Source organism: Brassica rapa, chromosome A04 (genome assembly GCF_000309985.2).
Source record: "Brassica rapa cultivar Chiifu-401-42 chromosome A04, CAAS_Brap_v3.01, whole genome shotgun sequence".
NCBI classification, from domain to species: domain Eukaryota; kingdom Viridiplantae; phylum Streptophyta; class Magnoliopsida; order Brassicales; family Brassicaceae; genus Brassica; species Brassica rapa.
In genome coordinates this window covers 1,190,585-1,214,101 of record NC_024798.2, presented here as the reverse complement: position 1 = coordinate 1,214,101, position 23,517 = coordinate 1,190,585, and the positions used below count along the sequence as shown (strand labels likewise).

At 38.3% G+C, this 23,517-nt stretch overlaps 6 protein-coding genes and 1 long non-coding RNA gene across 19 annotated transcripts; 4 read left to right on the top strand and 3 right to left on the bottom strand.

The window, feature by feature from the left end:
• Nucleotides 1-1,136: 1,136 nt before the first annotated feature.
• LOC103862901 lies at nt 1,137-2,651 on the top strand. Its single transcript, XM_009140615.3, has one exon. The coding sequence runs from the start codon at nt 1,497-1,499 to the stop codon at nt 2,370-2,372; it is 876 nt and encodes a 291-aa protein (XP_009138863.1). The 5' UTR covers nt 1,137-1,496; the 3' UTR covers nt 2,373-2,651.
• Nucleotides 2,652-6,927: 4,276 nt separating this feature from the next.
• LOC103862900 (eukaryotic translation initiation factor 4G) lies at nt 6,928-13,299 on the top strand. 2 transcript variants are annotated; one of them, XM_009140613.3, is made up of 9 exons: nt 6,928-7,266; nt 7,339-7,460; nt 7,541-7,666; nt 7,750-7,817; nt 7,908-7,964; nt 8,092-9,342; nt 9,436-12,068; nt 12,502-12,696; nt 12,779-13,299. In XM_009140613.3, the coding sequence occupies exons 1-9, from the start codon at nt 7,076-7,078 to the stop codon at nt 13,107-13,109; spliced, it is 4,974 nt and encodes a 1,657-aa protein (XP_009138861.1). In that variant the 5' UTR covers nt 6,928-7,075; the 3' UTR covers nt 13,110-13,299. The 2 variants fall into 2 exon arrangements, with proteins under 2 accessions (XP_009138861.1, XP_009138862.1); XM_009140614.3 differs by having other exon boundaries at nt 7,753-7,817; nt 12,779-13,109.
• Nucleotides 13,300-13,416: 117 nt separating this feature from the next.
• LOC103862898 (protein BASIC PENTACYSTEINE6) lies at nt 13,417-15,049 on the bottom strand. 11 transcript variants are annotated; one of them, XM_033290038.1, is made up of 3 exons: nt 14,839-14,856; nt 14,508-14,606; nt 13,417-14,432 (listed from the first exon to the last, which is right to left on the bottom strand). In XM_033290038.1, the coding sequence occupies exons 2-3, from the start codon at nt 14,559-14,561 to the stop codon at nt 13,569-13,571; spliced, it is 918 nt and encodes a 305-aa protein (XP_033145929.1). In that variant the 5' UTR covers nt 14,562-14,606; nt 14,839-14,856; the 3' UTR covers nt 13,417-13,568. The 11 variants fall into 11 exon arrangements, with proteins under 11 accessions (XP_033145929.1, XP_033145927.1, XP_009138856.1 ...); XM_033290036.1 differs by lacking the exon at nt 14,839-14,856 and adding an exon at nt 14,782-14,798 and having other exon boundaries at nt 14,508-14,674; XM_009140608.3 differs by lacking the exon at nt 14,839-14,856 and adding an exon at nt 14,911-15,049 and having other exon boundaries at nt 13,425-14,435.
• Nucleotides 15,050-15,246: 197 nt separating this feature from the next.
• Nucleotides 15,247-16,216, top strand: LOC103862897 (60S ribosomal protein L37a-2). Its single transcript, XM_009140605.3, has 4 exons — nt 15,247-15,370; nt 15,468-15,507; nt 15,727-15,815; nt 15,931-16,216. The coding sequence occupies exons 1-4, from the start codon at nt 15,368-15,370 to the stop codon at nt 16,075-16,077; spliced, it is 279 nt and encodes a 92-aa protein (XP_009138853.1). The 5' UTR covers nt 15,247-15,367; the 3' UTR covers nt 16,078-16,216.
• On the bottom strand, nt 16,107-17,501 carry LOC117133558. The gene is made up of 2 exons (XR_004457437.1): nt 17,264-17,501; nt 16,107-17,233 (listed from the first exon to the last, which is right to left on the bottom strand). It is a non-coding gene; the product is annotated as an uncharacterized LOC117133558 (long non-coding RNA).
• Nucleotides 17,502-18,195: 694 nt separating this feature from the next.
• LOC103862896 (ELMO domain-containing protein A) lies at nt 18,196-21,140 on the top strand. 2 transcript variants are annotated; one of them, XM_033290035.1, is made up of 10 exons: nt 18,196-18,571; nt 18,644-18,767; nt 18,844-18,954; nt 19,511-19,578; nt 19,695-19,810; nt 19,892-19,946; nt 20,062-20,182; nt 20,396-20,443; nt 20,550-20,644; nt 20,767-21,140. In XM_033290035.1, the coding sequence occupies exons 1-10, from the start codon at nt 18,446-18,448 to the stop codon at nt 20,869-20,871; spliced, it is 969 nt and encodes a 322-aa protein (XP_033145926.1). In that variant the 5' UTR covers nt 18,196-18,445; the 3' UTR covers nt 20,872-21,140. The 2 variants fall into 2 exon arrangements, with proteins under 2 accessions (XP_033145926.1, XP_009138850.2); XM_009140602.3 differs by having other exon boundaries at nt 18,196-18,767; nt 18,844-18,953; nt 19,513-19,578.
• Nucleotides 21,141-21,608: 468 nt separating this feature from the next.
• Nucleotides 21,609-22,947, bottom strand: LOC103862895 (uclacyanin-3). The gene is made up of 2 exons (XM_009140601.3): nt 22,530-22,947; nt 21,609-22,198 (listed from the first exon to the last, which is right to left on the bottom strand). Exons 1-2 carry the CDS (start codon nt 22,684-22,686, stop codon nt 21,735-21,737), a joined length of 621 nt encoding a protein of 206 aa, XP_009138849.1. The 5' UTR covers nt 22,687-22,947; the 3' UTR covers nt 21,609-21,734.
• Nucleotides 22,948-23,517: the final 570 nt, after the last annotated feature.

Genomic DNA, 23,517 nt, shown 5'->3' with positions numbered 1-23,517 from the left:
TAAGATATAAAGCAATAGTCAACTATGAGTAGATTATCCTTCTGCAAGAAGCAGAAACTAACAAGTATTAATCACGTTTGTTTAAAATAATGATGACAAAGTTGATGGTAATTGACTAAATGCAAATGGATAAATATTTTTTAATGGTAAACCGTTGAATGAAATACAAGAAACGTTAACTTATAGTACTAGTTGCGTATCTTTCGGAATTTCTGATATTTAATTTATTTAAATTATTAAGAAAAGATTATAACGTAGTTTTTTACAAATTTTACCAAAAATAATAAATAATATGTATTTGAAATGTCCTTTAAAATTCCAGTTCTTTTTTTTTAATTTTTTTTAACTAGAAATTGCTTTTGATGTATATGTTTGATAAATTTTAATTTTATTTATTAATTATATAAATAATGTACTCTTTCTGTATTTTTTAAAATTATGTTTTTATAATTTTATTGTATTTGAAAAATTAAAATTTTGAATTTGATTTCTGTATTTTATTTTAAAATTTAAGCATAATATAGAATATACATAGACAAATGGTGTGATATTTATTAGGAAAAAAAAGTATGTGATAAAATTAAAACATGGGCAATTGTCAATAATAGCACATTTTGAAGTTTATGTCTCAAAAATAGCATTAGAAGGAGAAAGTCACAAAAATGACATTCATTAAAGGGTAAAATATCCCTAATACCCTTGGTTTAAAATTAAATAAACAAACAAAAATAAATAAAAAAATAAAAGAAATAAAAATAAAAAAAATAAAAATTTTTTTTTTATAGTTTCAGATTATATGTTTTCAGATTCGAAATTTTTATAATTTATTTTTTTTTATTTTTTTTTATTTTTTATTTTTTTTTCAAATTTTCTTTTTATAATTTAAAAATACTTTTTGAAACTGTTTTTAAAATTTTTATTTTTTATTTTAGTATTTATTTTTTATAAAATTTTAAACCTTAATTTTAAAACTCCACCCCTTAACTCTAAACTCTAAGGTTTGGATTAATTAACCCAAGGGGTATAAATGTATATTTACCTCTTTAATGAAACCTATTTTTGTGACTTTAAACTTTGAGTGCTACTTTGGGAACAAAAACTTGGTTTGGTGCTATAATAGTCTTTTTTTCTTAAAACATTAATTTTTCAAATATTATTAATTAGAGATAAAATATAAATATTAATGAAAATTTAATATGAAAAGAGGAAGTATTAGAGGGGCATAGGGCTGTTCTGAGTGGTTCTCGTAGGTACTGTCTTTATCCCGACAGAACAAAGAATGCTTTATCTCTCTCCTCCAAGTCATTTCTCTCTCTCTATCTAAAAACAGATAGATCTTATTAGAAGAAGACAAAATCTTTACCACCAGATCCTCCTCATCTAACAGGCTGTCACATCACTATAACTCACCGAAACTTTCGGCGACTGAAAAAAAAAGCTTTCCGCAAACAAAACATCACTTCTCTCCCCGAAACTCCATTTTCCCTTTCCCTCCGATGAGGTGTAAACGACACACCGTCGATTTCACCAGCAACCTCGGTGGCGTCTGCGCTTCTTGTCTCCGTGAACGTCTCCTCTCCCTCGCCGCTTACGCCGCCGCCGAAGATAACAACAACCGCCAGTCGCGGAAATCTAATAAACCACCTCCGCTTCTGATCTTCCCTCGCTCTGTCTCTCCTTACGTAACCGGTAGAAAATCCGACGCCGGAGGGGGAGATCGCCGGTTCCTCGCCGCGCCTCAGGTGGATCTCGGATTCTCATGCAAAGACTTCGAGTCGCATCGATCGTCTAAGTCGAAAGGAGGTAAAGCTTCGAGAATCTCTAATCTATTCAGAGCAAGATCTGAAGATTACGGTTGCAATCGTAAACCGGTTTCGATAAATTACGGTTCGGATCGTAAACCGGTTTCTAGATTCTCATGCGACGGTTCGGAGTCTTCGTGGTTTTCTTCCTTTCTCTCCACCGTACGTTCCAAGAAGCAACCGGCCACCGCGTGCTACATTGAAGACGCTATCTCCGGCCATCGTCGACCACAAAGAGTGTTCTGTCGTGGAATGTCTCCCGCTAGAGATGAGAGCGAGCCACCGTCGGAAACAATCGAGGAAACGCCGGGGAGTTCGAGGAGAACACCGGCGGTGAAAACTCCGGGGAGGAGGAAGATTGCGGCGGGGATCGGGTTCTGCTTGAGTCCGTTGGTGAGAGCTAAGCCTCACTGTCCGTTTAAACGGAAAACTAGATTTCCATCGGAGGTTGTCGGAAGTGCCGGCGAGGTAACGGTGTTGGAAAAGCCGCATATCGCGGAAGCGGCGTCGTTTTGTGGGAATAGATCGAAGAAGCTCGTGGATTTAGGTAGAGTTCATCACCGCCGTTGAGTTTCTGGTGGGGCAGTCTGGTCAATGTTTGACTGGTGCCAATAGTAAATTACGTATGTATCCTCGTGATTCCTAAAGATTCATGGATTTTTCTAAATTCAAGCTATTTATTTGGCTTGTGGTGAATAATAATCAAAGAGAAAGTAGTTACAAGTACTTTTAGCTTTCTTTTATTTTGTAATATATTTTTCTTTCATGGTTGTATTTTGTTTGATGGAGCAAAGTCTTGTCCGTAGAATAATATTAGGAGAAGCAATGTAGTGTCATTATATTTTTTCTTATGAAAATGCTTTTCTTCGGCGTACAAATTAAAAGATTATTATCGTACTACATATGAATGACATCTTTGATTCTTTATCAATGTCACAACTCACAAGTGATAGTGTTGCAATCCTGATCCGATTCTGATCAATCATTTTTAGGGTTGACTGACTGACTATAATCAATTATTATCAATCAATTATTATTATCATATATGCCTAATCTTGTTAGGACTGGTCAAAGCTGACCAAATCCAAGTTTGTTATGTCTTTTAATTGTAAACTGTATTTGAACTCATACAACAAGATCAAAGCAAAGCTAAATTCAAAATAGTTTCGACCAAACCGGGATCAGGTTGGACCTAATAAACATACAGAACGGAGCCACGGTAGCTAGTCGATATTTACTAGTACTATGCTATATTGATATTGTCAAAGGTCATTGAACTAATCATTCAATACTGTAATTATTAATGCGGCAGTCAATTTTTGAAATTAACTGAATCTTGACACTTGAATTATGTTGAGTAAAGAAGAGTGCGACATGTTTTGACTTTGTTTTTGTCTTCACCTTAGAAAAGATTATCTTGGTTTTTACATTTTGCTACTCTCTAGTCCACTTCAATGCATAGACCCACAAAGCTGTTGACTAGAATCACTCAATCACTTATGACACAAGTATCAATATCTTATCTCGACTTTAAAACCCAAGTACAACTTCATTAAAAGTTTGCGAATAACCCAAGCCTTTAAATGTAAGATAGGTCCATGATATTTACATTCGTAGGGCCCGTGAATCTCCTGAACTCTCCGAAGCAAAATTAGCCGGAAAACGGCTTATTGATGCCCGAACTAGGGATTACTGAGAAAATACATACCCCAATTTTTACTGCATATCAAAACATATTTTCACTAATCAAAAATTTAAAATTCATGTCTAAATTAGGGGTCGATAAAAAAAATATAGCCCAACTCTTATTGCATACCAAAACATACCTTAACTAATCAAAAATTTAAAATTTATGTCTAGTCTTTAGAAATCAACGCTAATCTCAATCTATACTATTATTTGCGAAGTAATTTCTCATAACAGAGCTCTCACGTTAAAAACTAGTTGTAACAAACTGATTTATAAATTCAAACGAATTTTTAACGTGAAAGCTTCGTCGCGCAAACAATAGTATAGATTAGGATTAACGTTGACTTATAAAGACTAGGCATAAATTTCAAATTTTTGATTAGTTAAGGTATGTTTTGGCATGCGATAGGAGTTGTGATATGTATTTTTTTATCGACTCTTAGTTTAAGTATGAATTTCAAAATTTTAATTAGTAAAGGTATGTTATGGCATGAATAAGTAATCAAATGCTGGTTTGGGTTTAGACATATAAATTGTAAGAATTTTATTTAACATGGTTATTAAATACAAAATTATTCAGGTTTCTGTTGTAATCGAGGTAAATTAGCTCCTCCAGGACATTTGAATAGACATGGTTGTCTCTTTGCTTTGTTGAAAGATAGGGCTTCGAACTTGCTACCCAAGGCAAATCAGTTTCTATAGAGGAAAAGTGCCAATATAAAATCTTAGATGTTAACTCACATTGACAAACAAGGACATATAATCTAGTACATAAAAGAGCTCACGTCTTGTATTGCTCTTTCTTATAAAAGAAGGTAGATCACGTGAGAACTCACAGTCGTCTATTAACTTAACATATGTATATCAAAATAAGGGGATCTTTATCTTAGATGTTGACTCAGGGATTTCACAATGTCGACTTACATTCGTGTTTTGTTTAAACTTTGCTCTTGACTTCTCTCTTCATGCTGATATTAAACAATAATAGTTTTGAGTTACATTGAATCTTAGTATTTTCTCTGTCTGTGTTTCACTTGCTTTCTTTAAAAACTAGTTTACAAAATTTGCTACCTTGTTAGTTTTAGGCACTTTTGTGGAAGCATTGAGTTTGTTTGTGGATGCCTACAAGTTGGAAACTTTTTTTTTTTTTTTTTTTTTTTTTTTTTTTTTTAACTAAATATTTTATATAAAAAAGGTAGCCACAAACCCGAGAGTGAATACCGGAACAAGACGGCTTCCGGTTAGCCGTAGGAGAAACAGCGATCTTCAAAAATAGACTAGGCTTATCGATTATTACATGGAAAAATACACAAAAAGCAGTTGGAGGGAAAGAATCTCGGTTCAAGGGACCGAAATTGGTCCCTATCGTCACCGGAGATACGCGGCCAACGATGTCGACTTAACCAAGGCCAAGCCAAGCACTGCATCTTTGTTTCCTTCTCAAAATAGGCACCGACACACAGATTTGAAGACCACGTGACACTTCTTTCTTCGAACAGTCAGACTGAAACTTGGGAAATCAAAACAGACCGCACCTGTTGGGGTTTACCGCCATCCCCAACTGATCCACTTATTCTTCCTAAGCTCAAATCCGTTCACATAGAATTAAGAAAGTCCACTCCAAACCCGCTAACTAGATTCCCACTCCTGGCCGTTTCGCTCGATCCGATAATAATGATTATGATTTTGATAATGTGGAAGAGTGGTGAGACCCGTACCTGAAGACCACCGGTAAACGAGTACAGAGCAGCCAAACCACGTCCACTAGATAAACTCGGGCTGATTCGAAAAGTTGGAAACTTGTTTCAGAGCTGCATATTAGCTTGCTCCTTGAAGATGTTCTCTTCAACATCTTGTCCATAGTTCTGAAAAAATCCGGCCAGGAAAGGGTAAATAAATGTGATCCAGGAAAGCTTCAGTATATTTTGTGGACAGAATACTAACTTTGCAATGTGGTTCCGCTATCAAAAAATTCTCTCTAAACTAAAGACAAGTTGTGAATAATACAAATGGAATCAAGATAACAAGATCATCGTTTTTCATTGCATGCACTAAGCACATATGATAATGTGCATTGGGATGTTTTTAAATACGTGCCGTAAAATAGTATAACTAGACTTGCCCCATTATATTTCATAAAAATCAAAATTTCATTCTAAAAAAATGTTTTATTAGATGGGCTTCTCCCGTAAGAACACGTAGCCCACTAAGACCCATTAGTATCATAATGGGTTTCCGTTCTTGTATCAAAGATAAACTTCAGGTCATAGAAAAAAATACGTCTACAAGAGATCAAAGATTTTTTCTACTTACAATACTTACATGGAAATGTAGTGTTTTGTAATCATTTTTAACAGGCAAAACAAAACAAAAACAATTGGATATATCGGTAAATACTCTTAAAAGTAAATTCTTATGTACACAAAACAAAATAAATTAAACCACCCAATTGGGTCACAGAAAGAGATTACCTAACTTCCTACTAAGAGTAAGCTTATGCTATATGTACGCAATGAATATAGTAACTCATAGCTAAAAGCCGAGACCACCTAACCATATGGACAAAGAATGCGTATATATTCAGTTTCAAATGTATGATTTGACGTCTCAACTTGAAATTGAAAAAAAATTCGTTATATAGCACACTATTTTCTTAAGAAACCCCGTATAAATCACTAGTTAAACTTAAAATCATAAAGCCTGCATATGGAGCATATCACATACAGATGAATGTTTTTTGGTTCATTGTAATTTGAACATGTACTTAATTTTTCATTTAACATGCCTAGTTTTGCGGTGTACATCGGAGAAGAGTTCTTTCATTGTTTTATTTATTCTATAAAAACACTGGCTATATCTTCTAAAAAACAATTTTGTAATTTTAGATTATTATAAGTGTGAAAGTATAGACGTTCTTTCTTTCCATACGTGTCATTATTAAGTATTTACGAATAATGATAATAATCTATCATATGTCATCTCGAATTTAATAAAAGTTATTTTCAAATTTTCAGTATCCATTTATTTGTTTTTTTTATTAAAGCATTTATTTGTTTTACGTGGAAAATCAAACATTTGTCAACGCACACTTTATATATATACAAATACAACCGACATAATAAACAATATCTCCAGTGTTTTTTTCTTTCTCTAAATCAATGTAAGGTAAAAATAATAATTTTAATATTTCTATCAAAGATTTGATTTTAGAATTTGTTTTCTCTCTCTCTCTCTCTCTCTCTCTCTCGAAATATTTGTAACGAACAGTTATTATCGCGATCTCCTGAAACCTCTCTACTTTGATATGTTCTTTGCATTGACCGAAGGCTACAAGTAAACTTTACAAATTAACAAATATACCCCTCAAGTCTCACATTATTTTCAATCAAGCCCGAGACTTAGTTTCACTAAAACAAATCGCTCACTTTTATTCTCCTTCATCTCTTTCTATTTTCTTGTTCCTAAAATCAAGTCCGTCCAATAAAACCCTAATTTTATCTCCCTCACCATCGTTTCACTCCTTCACATAGCTTTAGGATTAGCTTCGACCCAAAACTGCGACGACGATTAGGGTTTGATTCGAGATGTCCTACAACCAACCACGCCCCTCCGATAATCAACAATATCGGCGAACTGGGCGATCCGCCGGCTACCAACAGCAGCAGCAGCAGCAACAGCCGCACCGATCTTCCGCCGCCGGTTACGGAAGGGGAGCCGGAGCCGGCGCCGGACCTGCTCCCGCCTCTTCCGCTACTGTCGATCCCTCTAATCGCAGGTATTCGAATCGATTAGATTTTCAATTTCTCGAGATGAAAAGTTTTAACCTTTTGTGTGTGTGTATTGTTAGTTTTAAGAAGGCTCAAGGAGGAGGGCAGCAGCATCAGCATCAGCCTAGGGTGAATCTGCCTCCTGTGAATCATCATTCAAACAATCACAACGGTCCTCCCAATGTACAATCTCGCTCTCAAGGTATGTATGATCTCTGTGTGTGTGTGTGTGTGTTTGTGTTGCTTAGTTTTGGTTTAGCTCACCCTTTTTTGGAGTTACAGGAGCGTCTGGTGAACCGGTTATTGGTGGACCGGGGAATTCTATTAGTGGAGCTATTCCAAAGGCTCCAACTTCGCAGTCTCCTGCTGTGAATTCCAAGAGCAATGAGGCTCAGAACACAGCTAAACGTATGATGACTGTTTTTATTCTCTGTGTAATAGATTCATTCTCTTGTACATCTTATAAATGTGTGATTTTTTTTGTGTGGCAGCAGTCTCTGGAGACCCTTCTAAAGCGTTTGCTTTTCAGTTTGGGTCACTTGGTCCTGATTTGATGAAGGTATATGCTTCTGTTGTTCCTTCCTTTTTGTTTGTTTGTTTGATTTGTTTGATCAATACCTGAAACATCTGCGATGTTTGGTTTTTCTAGATTCCTGCTCGAACTAGCTCAGCGCCTCCTAATATGGATGAGCAGAAACGTGCACAGGTAGTGTTTTGCATTTGCTATTAATGGGGGCTGTTTCTAGACCACATGATTTTTATTTAGAGTCTGAACATTAGTTTGATGACTTTTATTGAATTTTGTCTTTTCGTTTGTGACACTTTGTTTGCAGATGCAGCAAGCTTCTTTAAAAGCAGCACCGAACGTGCCAGTTTCTGTACCGAAAAATAACTCTCCAAATAAGGCTGCAGATAATCAAGTGATGCGGAAAGAGGGGCGCAATCCGTCAAGCGATAAAGCAGATGTGCAAGTCCATCATATGTCCCCTCTAAGCCAAACGCATAAGTCTCCAATTACGCATATCCGGATGCCTTCCGTCCAGACACCTTATCAGCAGCATCCGCAGGTTCCTCACCCTGTGCATTTCGGTGCCCCGCCGAATATGCACATGCAGCCTCCCAATGTGGCTCCAACCTCATTTCAGATGCCAATGCCTATGGGGTTACCTATGGGAAACACACCTCAGATCCAGCAGCAAGTGTTTTTTCAAGGTCTCCCATCGCACCCCATGCACCATCAGGGTATGATGCATCAGGCGCAGGGACATGGTTTTGCGGCTCCAATGGGTGCTCAGATTCATCCTCAGATGGGCCACGTGGGTGTGGGTATGAGCCCGCAATATCCCCAGCAGCAAGGAGGGAAATATGGTGGGGGACGTAAGACAACACCCGTCAAGATTACACATCCCGACACGCATGAAGAGCTGAGACTTGGTGGACGCGGTGACCCGCATCAAGATGGCCAACCACAAGGTCCTAAATCGCATCCTAACACACCTCCCAGATCACATCCAGTGTCAGCATTTGCTCCACGACCACTTAATGTTATTCAAACCTCTTTTAACACCAGTCCCATGATATACCCTCCAGCTTCTGTACCCTTCAACAGTGGTCCAATGTCATCCGCTCAGGCACCAAGATTTCAATTTCCAGTTGTTGATGGGTCTCAGAGGGTACAGTTTACCAACCAATCTGCTCACACTGCTCCACATGTTTCATCTGATTCTTCATCTGTGAAAGCACATGTGACATCATCTGCTTTCCCTGCACCTGGGAGGGTAACAGTGAAGCAAGCTGCTACTTCTGAAAAGCTTGAATCACCTAAAGCCAGGTCACATGAAGAAACTAACGTTGCTCTGTCACAAAAGAAGGCCGAGACAGGTTTATTGGACTCTTTACAGCAGCCGAAACCTGGCTCTGTCTCCGCATTATCAAACTCGTCTGCTCCACCAGCAAAGGCACCTGTGGAGACTGTCACAGTTGCAACAACTACGATCGGAAGTGTGCAAATTGTGAATGAGTCGAGTTCAGTTGAAGATCAAACACAGACGTGTAAGGTGGAACCCTCTCATAATGCAACTGAGGTATGGACAGTTGGTTTTAGGAATTCTTCATTAATTTTTTTTTTCTGTCACCTGGTAACATTACTTTGTTTTTATTGGCGCTGCTTCACCCAGGTTCATGGACAGACTCCTGTATCTGATCTCGAAACAAAAGCCATTGCTGCTAAGGAAAATTCACGACTTCCAGCTACCAATGGGCTTGAGAAGCAAAACGTTCCAGCTTCTGACGCACCAGATACAAAAATTGACAAAACTGCGGAAGACCTAAACTGTGATGAGCGGACTATTTCAGGAAAGCAAGTTGAAGAGTCTGTAATTTCTGATGAGAAACTCGAAACAGTATCAGGCGTGCTTGAGAAGGCGCATAATGAGGTGGATGGTGCCACAGACATAAGTTCCGACTCTGAGAAAGTAGCTAAAGTTGCAGATGATACAAACTCCGAGCTTCCACATTCTACTCATACTCAGTCATCTACGGTTCCTGTTGGACATTCTAGTAATAGTTTGACATCTGCCCCAGCTTCTCTTTCCAAGGATAAACCTGCTTTTGAATCGAACATAAGAAGAACTACGTCTACCAAAGGAAGGAAGAAAATAAAAGAAATTTATCAGAAAGCAGATGCTGCGGGGACAACTGCTGATCTCTATATGGCTTATAAAGGGCCTGAGGAGAAGAAAGAGATTGCAATGCCTTCGGAGAGCTCTGACGTTTCAAACGAGAAGCTGGCACCTGCCATACCTCAGGATGTTGTTGAGGCCACCATGGATGCTGAACCGGTGAAAAATGAACCGGAAAACTGGGAAGATGCAGCTGATGTTTCCACACCAAAGCTGGAAAGTGTGCAGGGAAAGCCAGGTTCCGCAGATGAGGTCAGAGACGGCTGCAGTAATACGGAAAAGAAATACTCCCGCGATTTCCTCCTTAAGTTTGCAGACATGTTTACTGCTCTTCCTGAGGGCTTTGACGTTTCGCCTGATATTGCTAACGCCTTGATCTTTGTTAATACGGGTGCGCCTCATCATGAACATGGAAAGGTTATGGATCGGCAAGGTAGTAGTGGTCGACGTCCCAGCAATATGATTGATGATAGGTGGGCGAAGAATCAGGGTTCTCTTCCCTCAGGACATGGAGGTAACGCAGGTTTCCGAACTGGCCAAGGAGGAAACTCAGGAGTTCTAAGAAACCCTCGTATGCAGCAGGGACCGATTATGTCTAGACCGATGCAACCTGTGGGTCAGATGGGAGGAATGGGCAGAAACAACGACTTAGACAGGTGGCAACGAGGTTCAAATTTCCAACAGAAAGGACTTTTTCCTTCTCCGCATACTCCTATGCAGGTGATGCACAGAGCTGAGAGAAAATACCAAGTTGGTACTGTTACAGATGAAGAACAGGCAAAGCAAAGGCAGTTAAAGGGCATCTTGAACAAGCTGACTCCACAAAACTTTGAGAAGCTGTTTGAGCAAGTTAAAAATGTCAATATTGACAACGTTGTTACGCTTACTGGTGTTATCTCACAGATATTTGACAAAGCTTTGATGGAGCCTACCTTCTGTGAGATGTATGCAGATTTCTGTGTACATCTGTCTGGGGCGTTACCTGAATTAAATGAGGACGGTGAGAAGGTTACCTTCAAAAGATTGCTACTCAATAAGTGTCAGGAGGAATTTGAAAGAGGAGAGAAAGAAGAGGAAGAAGCCAGTAGAGTTGCCGAAGAAGGACAAGTAGAACAAACTGAGGAGGAGAGGGAAGAGAAGAGACTCAAAGTGCGGAGGAGAATGCTCGGTAATATTAGACTTATTGGTGAGTTATACAAGAAAAGGATGTTGACTGAGAAGATCATGCACGCATGCATCCAAAAATTGCTCGGGTATGATCAGGATCCACATGAAGAGAACATTGAAGCTCTGTGTAAACTAATGAGTACGATAGGAGTTATGATCGATCATAGCAAAGCTAAGGTCCATATAGATGCATATTTTGACAGAATGAAGATGCTATCAGGCAAAGAAGAATTGTCTTCTAGGGTGAGGTTCATGTTAATTAATGCCATCGATCTGAGAAAGAACAAATGGCAGGAGAGAATGAAGGTTGAAGGGCCAAAGAAAATAGAGGAAGTGCACAGAGATGCTGCACAAGAACGCCAAACTCAAGCTAAGAGGCTTTCACGTGGACCCTCAATGAATGTGTCAGGAAGAAGAGGGCATATGGAGTATAGTCCTAGGGGAGGAGGAGGAATGCTGTCACCTCCGAGTGCCCAAATGGGTGGTTATCATGGACCATCCCAAGGTCGTGGCTATAATAATAACCAGGACATTAGATTTGATGAAAGGTCAGCTCCCGCCTATGAGCCTAGGATGGTTCCAATGTCTCAAAGGTCAGTAGGTGAGGAGCCTATTACCTTGGGCCCTCAAGGTGGTCTTGGTCAAGGAATGTCGTTTAGAAAGCCTGCAGTATTGTCAAATACTCTGCAGTCTGATCCTAGGCGACCAGCTGGAGGTTTGAATGGTGTTGGCTCACAAAGACCTGCAAGTCCTGTTACTCACGGACGGTCAAGTCCTCAAGAGCGGGGATCAACTTATGTTCACAGGGAGTTTTCTCGTGCTTCTGAGCCGTCATCAGAAGTGTCATCTGCTAGGCAAGTACCGCAAGGACCATCGTCAGCAGTAAACAGCCCTCGAGAAAATTTGTTGTCCGAGGAACGGTTACAAGATATGTCCTTGTCTGCCATTAAGGAATATTACAGGTACTATATTTATCCTTCCTATCTGGTCATTTGTTTTGTTCATCTGTTAGTCATTGCATACTGCTACACTGAGCATATCACTCTTGTGAAAAACCTCCGCAGAGACAATTTGCATCAATTAAGGTTTATTCATTTACAGTTAAGATTACAATTGATTCTTGAAGTAGGTAAACTAGGATTGGTTCCTTTATGCAAAGACGGTAAAAAATACGAAAGATGGTCATTGTTCCTTGATTTTAATAGATTATATCTGATGAATATGTTAATAAACTGACTGGTAAGTGAGTGCTGTTTAGTTTTCTACCACATGTGAGTTTTATTAACTGATTATAGTGTTGTTGTTAGTTTCTGTCTGTTCTTTGTGCCTATTGTACTCACCTATTTTCAGAAAAGGTACTTTGGTGAGTTTCAATTACTGTGTGTTCTTGTGCAGTGCCCGAGATGAGAAGGAGATTGGTTTATGCATGAAAGACATAAATTCACCAGCTTTCCACCCAACAATGATTTCTCTGTGGGTTACTGATTCTTTCGAGAGAAAAGACAAAGAAAGAGATCTCTTGGCAAAGCTCCTTGTTAACCTTGTGAAATCTGCTGACAACGTCTTAACCGAAGCCCAACTAGTGAAAGGGTAAGTAAAAGAAATCTCACTTTGATGATCACACGTCTTTTTCTTCCTTAAAAAAACCTGTTGGCTCTTTTGATGATGACAGGTTTGAAACTGTTTTGACAACCCTGGAGGATGCTGTGAATGATGCTCCGAAAGCAGCAGAGTTTCTAGGAAAAATCTTTGGTAAAAGTGTGACAGAGAAAGTAGTGACATTGGCAGAGATTGGTCGGTTAATACGTGAAGGAGGAGAAGAACCAGGAAGTCTGATGGAGTTTGGGTTAGGAGGTGATGTTCTTGGGAGTGTTTTGGAGACAATAAAGTCAGAAGCAGGAGAAGAAGCTTTTGTTGAGATTCACAAGAGCTCAGGTCTGAGGATTGAAGATTTCAAACCTCCTGCACCTAACCGGTCTAAGATTTTAGATAAATTTACTTAGGCATCAAAAAAATGTATGGAACCATCTTTTGGACGGTTCTGTCTCTTCGTCTCTCTCTTTTTTTTTTTCAAGTGCTCAACAAACTAATCTGTTAAAAAGGAGTTTCTCTATTTTATTTATTATAATAGCAAAACCTTCCTAAAATGTTCATGTCATAAATCGTTATAATAACTAGATATGTGTTCTGCTTGTTTGTTGAGCTTCAGGTGATGTACCATCATCACTCTAGCAAAGCTGTTTAGTTACCTCATCTACCATATTACACAACACCGTAATGACATTGGTTAAAAGTTAAGTAGATAGTAGATTTGAGCATTTTAACATCATTACTAAGGTTACTTTTCTTAATATATAAATACAATCCACATTACAATTCTTTTCCTCTTGAGTTTGTTTAGTACATATAATTTAAAGATCAGAGGTGGTGTCATAAAACAACTGACACCTAAATACAACACATCATTTGATCGTAATATAACGGTTGGTACCGTGCTTTGCCCAACGGTCCTTCAGATCAACAGGGCTTGAGAGATCATGGTGCCCTTCCGCAGCAAGCCGGCTTAGAAGCTTATTGAAGGCGCTCCCACTCATCTTCCTTCCACCAACTCTGGCATGCTTTTTGTTGGGCAGAGCTGGTAACGGATGCATTGACAGTGTGGTTGTGCAACACGATGACTGCCAACCTCCGTTTCCCCATTTGTAGCACTGTCTGAGAACTCCTGTGCATGAGCAGACAGGTGGTGGCATTGTTGTCTCGTCGTAAACAACCTGGTTAAGCCGCACCATCATCTCTTCACTTTTCCAATCCGATTTAGATCCTGTTGCTTCTTCTTCTTCGCTGTAGTCAAGGGACATTATCTTGCTTAAGTCGTCCTCGTTCTCTTTCTTAACCTTCCTCTGATTCTTTGGCCCTCTCTTATTAGCAGCTGCCTTTGGTTCTTTCACTTTTCTACCGCGTTTTGGCTTGGCAGATGCCAAGGCGGATCCAGTAGTAGGTGGTGGTGATGTCCCAATTTCTCTGGTCTCATATGCATTATTTTCAGTTAACTGAAGCATGTGATGAGGCATGTGCGGTTGGTGCTGGCGTGAAGTAGCCATTGAGTTGTCACGGTACTGTAACGCTGTGAGAGCACTGTCTCTCTCCATGATGGCATTGTTGCGCTCAGCGATGGCAGTGTCTCGCTGGAGAAACGCCATGTCTCGCTCAGCTACAGCTGATTTTCTCTCAGATACAGCTAGGTTCCTCTCCTGGATCGCTGTGTCGCGCTCTGCTATTATCGACATCACTTGTTTCATCGACGGCTGCTGATGCTGCATCATCCACTGCTTCAATGATACATTACCATTAAAAAAAAAACAAAAAAAAAAATCTTAAATCTGAAGTATTAATAAAGATACCTGGCCCTGAGGTGCTTTGTGTCGACCGTTGTCACGATGTCCACCATCATCCATTTGAGAGTTACTTAGCTAGAGAAACGAGTTTTTTGTCTACTGCAGCTATCACAAATAAAAAAAGACAGCTGTCTTTACATAATCTCCACGACCATTATCTTTCTAATCAACTCCTGACCCAGAACAAAACATGTAATAAATAAGTTCGAATCTAAGCTTATTATAGAACATAGCTAGTGAAACTAGAGTTGAAACTCAAAGGGTTCAGGAATTCAATTACAGAAGAGAGAAAGTAGCTGTCGAGTACTTGTGAAGTTAGTAAAGCTCAGAAATTTACCACGTGGCATTATCTAGTGATAACGATAAATGAATTAACGGATCATGATTCTTAAAGAGAGAAATGACTTACCATATGTGAAGTGGAAGAGATGGAAAGAAAGAAAGAACACCGATTCGGATACTTTGGACTTGGAGGTTTTGGGAGAGAGAGAGAGAGAGAGTTCGGTGCGTTTAGGTCTAGGGTTGTTAGATACACATGCTCAGTGGTATTGTGCCACGTCACCACCCTTTCCTCATCTCTTTATATTTTTTTCTTTTTTTACATGACGGTAAAAATATGTTTTACTGTATTGCTTGTTTGTTAAAGGAGGAGAGTTAAGAAAAGAAGAAATTTACTGGCCCATCCTTTTAGAATTTAAAGAGATATGAAAAGCCCATATTTAATGGGCCTACTTTATTAGGCCCATATTACAGTAGATGCCCTAGTATCATTGGTATATATAAAACGGTTTTAGCTGTGAGTAGCAGCCCTCTCTAAGGTTTTTCACATATCCTGCGGTGGTGCTCTCGTCTTCCTCGGTTTCGAAATGGTGAAAACATCTCTCCTCTTAACGCGTTGTTTATGATGTCATTAGCATATTCTTACGGAGATCTGACTCTATTTCTTGTGTTTCTGGGCTTGAACAGGCGAAGAGAACGAAGAAGGTTGGAATCGTCGGCAAGTACGGTAAGGATTCTTCTCTTCCTGTAGTTTCTTTCTCATCTATATCAACTCGTCATTGGTTTCGTTTAATATGATTAAAGCCGTAGAACGTTTATTATCTAATTGAAGATCGAAATGAATGAAACATGGAATAGTTTAGATGCGTTTCTTTACATGCTGAAATGTAATGTTAGATTTAGTCTTTACAGCTCGATTTATTTGAAACTTTTTGTATTTATTAAGGAACTCGATATGGAGCGAGTATCAGGAAGCAGATTAAGAAGATGGAGGTCAGCCAGCACAGCAAGTACTTCTGTGAGTTCTGCGGCAAGGTACCAATTCATTATCCACCTTTTTTTATTTTTTGGTTATGCTTAATCTCAATCCGGTTTGATTAAAATTAGATTGAAAATGTTGGTTTAATTGTGATGTTTGGTTTTGGTGCAGTACGGAGTGAAGCGAAAGGCAGTTGGTATCTGGGGGTGCAAGGATTGTGGCAAGGTCAAGGCTGGTGGTGCTTACACCATGAACACCGCCAGTGCTGTCACCGTCAGAAGCACAATCAGGAGGTTGAGGGAGCAGATCGAGGGTTAATATCATCATCCTATGCTTTTGTCATTCATTTGGCTTCTTTGTTTTGACAATATCATGTTTTGCAATACTATGTTTCTATTCAAGACGATGTTACATTTAGCTTTGAATCAAATCTCTTCGAGTTTTTTGTTTGTTTTTATCATTTACTTATCACTTCGAATAACGTTAATCATTCTGATTCAACTTTTCTCGGTCTTTGTTTTGCTTTCGATTACTCAAGTTGAAATCTACTTTGTAGATGAATTTGTAAGTTTAATCATGGGAACTAGTACAAAAAGCTTAACCGAATTGGCCTAACGAATACATGTTATAAAGTTGTAAATTTAATTTATACAATAACAATTAAAACCATAAAACAAATGTTATCTGATGTCATCAAGCATTACAATTTTTGGAGGTTTACATGGAATTAGATAAATAATTAATAAGCTGAGACCTTGCAATTTCTAGACAAACGACAGTAACTATTTCCGAGTTCAGATTACCTGTCTTCCACCCAACGATCCAAGCTGTTGCGGTAAGATTTCTTGGGACTTCATGAGCCGTTCCTTCAAGATTCCAGTCTCCAACTTCATTTTAACTCGCATCCTTTCAAACCAAAGGCATTGTTTCATGTGCTCACATCCAGGAGCCACTATCACCACTGAGAATGCAGAGCACTACTCTCATTATAGTTTGTGTACCTTAAAGCCAAAGATTCTTGGGACATACTGTCGGTTTCCGTCTTTTCTCGGTTGTCTGTCTATTTTTTTCCTTTAATTATTTTACAATGGGCTTCTATTATTGGGTTTACGTTACGACAATGTAGGCCTAGGATGTGGAGTCCAAGTTTCATTCGAGTCGACGACAAAATGATGGGCACGGATGTGGAATCCATAGGTTGTGACAACAAATCAACGAAGCTACCCAAAATGATAGAGTTCGAGTGTGTGTTTTTTGTGTGTGTGACACAGACTACTAGAGTGTAATATGACTTTTTGGAGTAATTAATATGTTGGAAGAGGCATAGGGCAATGGAGCTAGACCAGACAAAGGTCATGGACTCGCTGATAATAAATATATAGCGTAAACATCAAGTAAAGTGGTTAAGAAATTATAAAAATTGTAGCATCAAGAAAATGAATTATGGAATCGGACATGAAGAGCACGATATGAACTTTATAGTGTTTTTTTTTTGGTAAAATACTTTATACAGTGTTTAAATCAAGTTCCTGAATCTGAAGATACTTGAGCTGGTGGTGCACCAGCACGACTTTGCATACAATTATAAGTATTATCTACGTTAATATAACTAAAGTATGCATTACTAAAATGTATTTCAAAATACCGAAACTTATATTTTTTTACTGAATTTGGAAACGCGAAACCTATAATGTCTAAGCAAATCGTTATTTTACAAACTCTTGAATCTTGATAACCAGAGCTTCGCTTTTTTTCTTTAATGATCTCGAGTTTTTTGGGATTCACGTTTGCGTTATACTAGTACTAAATCTATCTAACTGATGAAAAATAAACCTGGTGTATTTTCAATGTATATACACGATATCTTGACCACCGAAACATAATTTTAGGATCTAGGAACTGCTTTTGCAAAACGGAGTCTTTGTCGGAAAAAAGTAGTCATGCCTCGTTACACCGACTTTGACCAATTCCCGAGCTTTATAAGTACTATTTGAGTAAAGTTCAGTTTAGTTTAATTTAATAAGTCTTTTTGCATTAAGACGTTAATAATTGAAAGTCTAATCACACGAACAAAAGGGAAAAGGGGAATGTAGACGCGGGTCGGCTGTAGCTCAACCATACCGGCCATAGTATTGGCCCACGCCTCATGAAATTGTCTTCCCACGAGACCTAGATCGCACTTGCATGTCAATTAAGCTTTTCGTAAGACAACATTATTAGTGTTACAAAAAAAAGTAAGACAACTTTATTATTATTTCTACGAGTGGAATCTCAAAAAGAGTAAAATAAAAGAATTCGGTTTAGATTCGATAATTTTGGGCTATTTAAAGAAATAAAACTTAGTTGCCTTTGTTAAAGAGGAAAAAGTAGCTAGATTGAAATCGATATTTGATTACATATTTTTTTTTGTCTTATTTAATCATTTTAAAATATTGTCTAACAGTTCAAATTGAAAGTGTTAGATGACCAATATTTTGCTAATCATATCAGATATTTGCTTAAACATAAATAAATGCTTTAAATTAGATATTTAAAATAAATAAATAATCAATTAGTTGAAGATTGTCGTTGACGAGTCCAGTCCTCCTACTTTTAAATACACGCAGGAAAGAAGCAAATGACCGTCGTTCATTTATTTTCCGTTATGAAGTTTCGTTAGCGACTGAACCACACGCGCAATATTCAAATGAAACGGCCGAATCTCTATCGATTACGCCGTCCGATACGCTCAATCGCCGCCGAAACTCGGGCCGGCGACGCCCCGAGAGATCTACAAAACTCCGATCGGACGCCGGTTTGCTCGTTCCCGGCGGTAATCATAATCTCATTTCCTCTCTCTCTCTCTCTCTACATTGTTCGCTCGCATTGCGTCTGTGTTGATCAGATTACGAATACGAGAGTTGTATTCGATTCGATGGATGATAGAGGAGGAGGCTCGTTCGTGGCCGTGAGGAGGATTTCTCAAGGTCTGGAACGAGGAAACGTTTACCATTCGTCTTCTTCATCTGGTGACTTTCCATCTACGGTGCTTTATTAATCCAGAGCTCACTTTCTCGACGATTATCATTTGTATTTTGTATGTAGCTGAGGCTGTGGCTGGATCGGCGGCGTGGTTAGGCCGTGGCCTCTCTTGTGTTTGTGTTCAGGGAAGAGATGGCGCCTCTCGTCCTTCGTTAGATCTTACGCCAGCTCAGGTATTCACTTTCTTCTGTTTTCTTGTTTACTGTTTACTAAATGATACATTTAGTCCCTGTTTGGAATTACGCTAGGCGGGGTGTAACCTCGAACCTAACGAGTTACCGAAAAATGGAAGAGTACATGGAGATTACGTGGGATCTAGTTTTAAATACAATTTAATATATTTATAATATATCTAGCTAATTTTAAACATGATGATACAAGCTCTTAGACATACTTATATATTTTTTATATATAATTTTAAACAGTTTTTATGATTCGTAAATGGAGAGTTTGATAGCTAATTGTAATTATTTAGTAATGAATAATTACACAAAATATGTCAACAATGAGTAAAAAATAATCAACCGTGTTTTAACTTATACCGACGAAAAAAACCTAAGCGGTCAAAGCGAAAATTAGGCGGTCTTACGCGGATCAACGCCTAGCTACACCGATTTGGACATAATAGTCACGGTCAACCTCCGAACAGTGTCTAGACGGCCACGTTTTCTAACAGGGCTTTTAGTGTATTCAAATAGCTCACAACATACCCTTGCTAATTGATTTTTGTAGGAGTGTTTGCAGAGGTTGCAGAGCCGCATTGATGTAGCTTATGACACCTCAATTACTCAGCATCAGGTATTGTGTTTGTAAAGGACTGTTCAAAATTCAAAAGTGTTTTTCTTTTTTGCATGCTTGCTTGCTTCGTAAATGTGTTATATAAATAATTGGTTGCTACTTCATATGCGTTGTAGGAAGCTCTGAAGGGTCTTTGGAAACTTGTTTTTCCTGAAGAAGAGCTACACGGAATTGTATCTGAGCAGTGGAAGGAAATGGGTTGGCAGGGGAAAGATCCATCTACAGATTTTAGGTGTGCTCTCCCTTCTCTTCTCATTGTTAATATCATTAGATTAATCCATATTCACTTGACTGACTGTTGAGCATCTGGCAGGGGTGGTGGTTTCATATCTCTTGAAAACTTGTTGTACTTCGCTAAGAGATTCCCGGTACGCCTTTATAAGAAACTATACATGTTTTTCTTTGTTACCATCACATGACATGTATATCAGGCAATGACATTTCGGTTCTGTCACTCAAATGCCACTTGTTTGTTTCGTGTAGAAATCCTTCCAGGACCTTCTGCGGAAGCAGGTTGGGGATCGTTCGGTGTGGGAATACCCGTTTGCCGTTGCTGGCATCAATATTACGTTCATGCTTATCCAGATGCTTGGCCTTGAAGCAGGTACATGAACATTACTTATTGCATAGATATTCCGTTTTGATCATGCTCTTACTTGCATTTGGTAGAAGTCTTGTGCCAACTAGCTAACATAGTATAAGCAGATTACTTTCGAACTACTAATTGGTCATGTCTTTTGATGCTTATGTCAAGTACTGTTCAGTAACAGTATCCTAGCTGTGCATAATAACAATACATAACCCTTCAATTTTACAGTGAAACCACGAAGTATTGTTGGCGAAACATTTTTGAGATTTCTTTCGGGTAATCATTAATCACCAGACAATGTTGATTAAATTATTTTATTGTCTTTCACACAAGTTAGGTTACTAAGGAGTGTCTATCCTTGGACTTGTGTTGTTGCTTGCAGTGAATGAATCTGCGTTTGACATTCTTTATTGCATTGCCTTCAAGCTAATGGATCAGCAATGGCTCTCCATGCGTGCTTCCTACATGGAATTTAACGTAAGCACTTTCTGGAACCTTTTTTCTAAACGTCACTAGAAGTTTTAGAATCGAAGAAACATGGGGCATTACTCTGTCGCATATTTACTAATGACTATTTGTAAATGTGGATAAACACGCAGACGGTAATGAAATCGACAAGGAGGCAACTGGAGAGAGAGATAATGGTTGAAGACATAACATATATTGAAGATATGCCATCATACAGCCTCCTTCTCAGTCAATAAATAGTACCAAACAGCTTATGAGAGATGTAAGTAGAAAGATCTAACAGTTAGACCTCAAGAAACTCTATATAAAGCCTAAAACAACAAACGGAACAAACAAGCATAAAAAAAGGCAAGTCTCTATCTTCACTTCTGGTATTTCATTTATCATAGTTAGTGATGGACAGGTCTGTGATTGTTTCTAACTTTGTGTGCTTTGTAAAAACGTTGTTAGTTCGTTTTTTTTTTGGCTAATAATCTCAAGGGCTCTCTGCTGAACATCAAATCTTCAATTGCCATCTTACAAATAAACGATCTCGAGAAGAGAAAATAGTATAAGGTCTCTTACAATGACTGACGAGATCATGTCTGATTTTACCCATCATAATATGTACTAGAATCGGTCTGGCTGGCCCCCTCAAACAGTGGAATAGACGTGTAGTTAACAATAGTCAAATGTTATGTTGCTGTATGAAATAGATTTCAGTCTATTTACCAATAACAAGTTGGGTTATGGTGATTAGATTATAGTTTACAAAGGGTATTTTTAGACTACGTCTTTGTGTTTTATACAACTTGGTTTTTAAATAAACTCGAACCCATCTTTTTTTTACGCGCTAATTTGGCGTAGATATATGTCAACTTGTGTTTTCCTTAATCAACACATGACATCTTATTAAATCAAAATCGAATATGGTTTTGTAATTTGCTCCATAATCATGTAGAACATGATTATACATAACATGCACCATTACCAATTCCAAAAGAAAATGGCAATTAAGGAAAAATCATTACAAACAAAAGCAGGTGATAGTTTAGTTACAAAGATCCAGACCAAAATAAATAATATTGAGCAAACAAAGTTATGTACTCCACTATGTAATTTAGCTCATGGCAACAAACATCAATAACATGGTGAACGCCATCATTCCATAGCTCACCATGACTCCCTTAAACGCTGCGTTTGACGGAGATGGGGTCGTTGAAGACAGCGAGGACGGCGAAGGGGCGGGCGACTCTGACGGTGAGCCATTGGCCGGCGGAGAAGCCGGTGGAGATGGAGTTTTAGGTTTACGCGGAGAGCGAGGGGCAAGCGGTGGAGATTTTGGGGAAGAAGTTGGTGAAGGAGTGGCCGGAGATGGAGCGGCGGCAAGGACGGGAACGGCGAGTTTCATGCCACCGAGGCAGTGACCAGGAGTAGGGCAAATGAAGTGTATAGTTCCAACTCTTGTAAGATCGATCTTAGTGTCTCCGCCGGAGAAGCTTTGTGTTGCTCCGCTACTGTCGCAGGCATCGAAGCCAGCTTTATTCACCACGGACACTGAGTGTGAAGGACCGTACTTGAACTCTATACAATGATACATGACAATAGTTAAACATTTCGGCTTCATTAGTTGAGCATTTTACATTAATTTTTTTGTTGATTTTCCATTTAATCATTTATTTTAAAGTTTTCCTTTCATTCAAAATTTAAGCGTTTGTTTTTTTTATTAAATTGTATATCTTTATATAATAGTTTCTTATGATTAATAATAAACAATCTTTGAAGAATTAATTTAATTTCTAAGAAAGGTTAATTAGGTTAAAAGAAAGTAAGAAATTTGCTTAATAGGTTAAAGCAGGTTTCTTGTGATTCAAGTAACTTAATTTGAGTGAGGAATGAGAATTTAATTATATACCTAGAGTGTCACCGACCCGGAAAGTCTTTCCAGTGACCCAAGTCGTGTAATCAATACCACTGGTCCAGCCAGAAACATCACCGACCCGGTAAGTCACTGCGAAGACGGCTGGGACTACGGTTAGGAGGAGAAGGAGGAGAACGCTGGTTGATCCCATTGAGACAAATAATGCAAATATTGATGAAAAGGGAAAGAGAGAGTTGAGGAATAGAGTTATATCGAGAGAGGCTATGAGGAGGAAGACGCCGAGTACTTAGAGATATATAGTTACAAAAGGGAACATTTGAAAAAGTCGTGCTTAGATGATCTATTACCAACTTGTTTATATTCTTTGATTTTATATATTTACCAATTCTTTCTTTTCTTCAAACTTTGTCGTCGTAAAATGACGAACTATACATGTGCACCAAAAAGAAAGAGCTCAGTCTTTCGTTTTTGTTGTTGTCATTGTTTAATAGTTTCATTTCAGAGAAATGTATTTGGAAAACTTTACTCGAGAAATGTTATCTATGTCGCTTGCTATATTTCTATTTTCTATCAATAATTCAATATTCATAGGTCTTGTTTACGCATTTAGCTATTGTATCAATGATGTTTTGTGCTTTTCTAGATACAGTCAGTATGTTTGACCGCTGACCTAAATCAAATTACCAATTGTTATGAAATATTCGGTGTCTAGAAGACAAAGACTAATGAAACAAGATACATAATGTCTACGTTAGTATGAGCATTGCAACGATCAAGTTGAAAAAACAGTTTCTCCGTTATTGCAACCTCAGTGTGGTGAAGAGAGAGAGATCCATTTGTTGGTATAAAACTGATACTTGTATATATAAAATTATGTATGGTACCAAATTACCACTGCTATTGTAGCCCTTATTAAGAGTGTTTATCCCACACTAGTTGTGGTATCAATCACAGGCATTAGATCACTGATTGTGTTCAGTATGCTCTTTGGCGTCATTCCACTGCTTAGGCTTAATGTTGT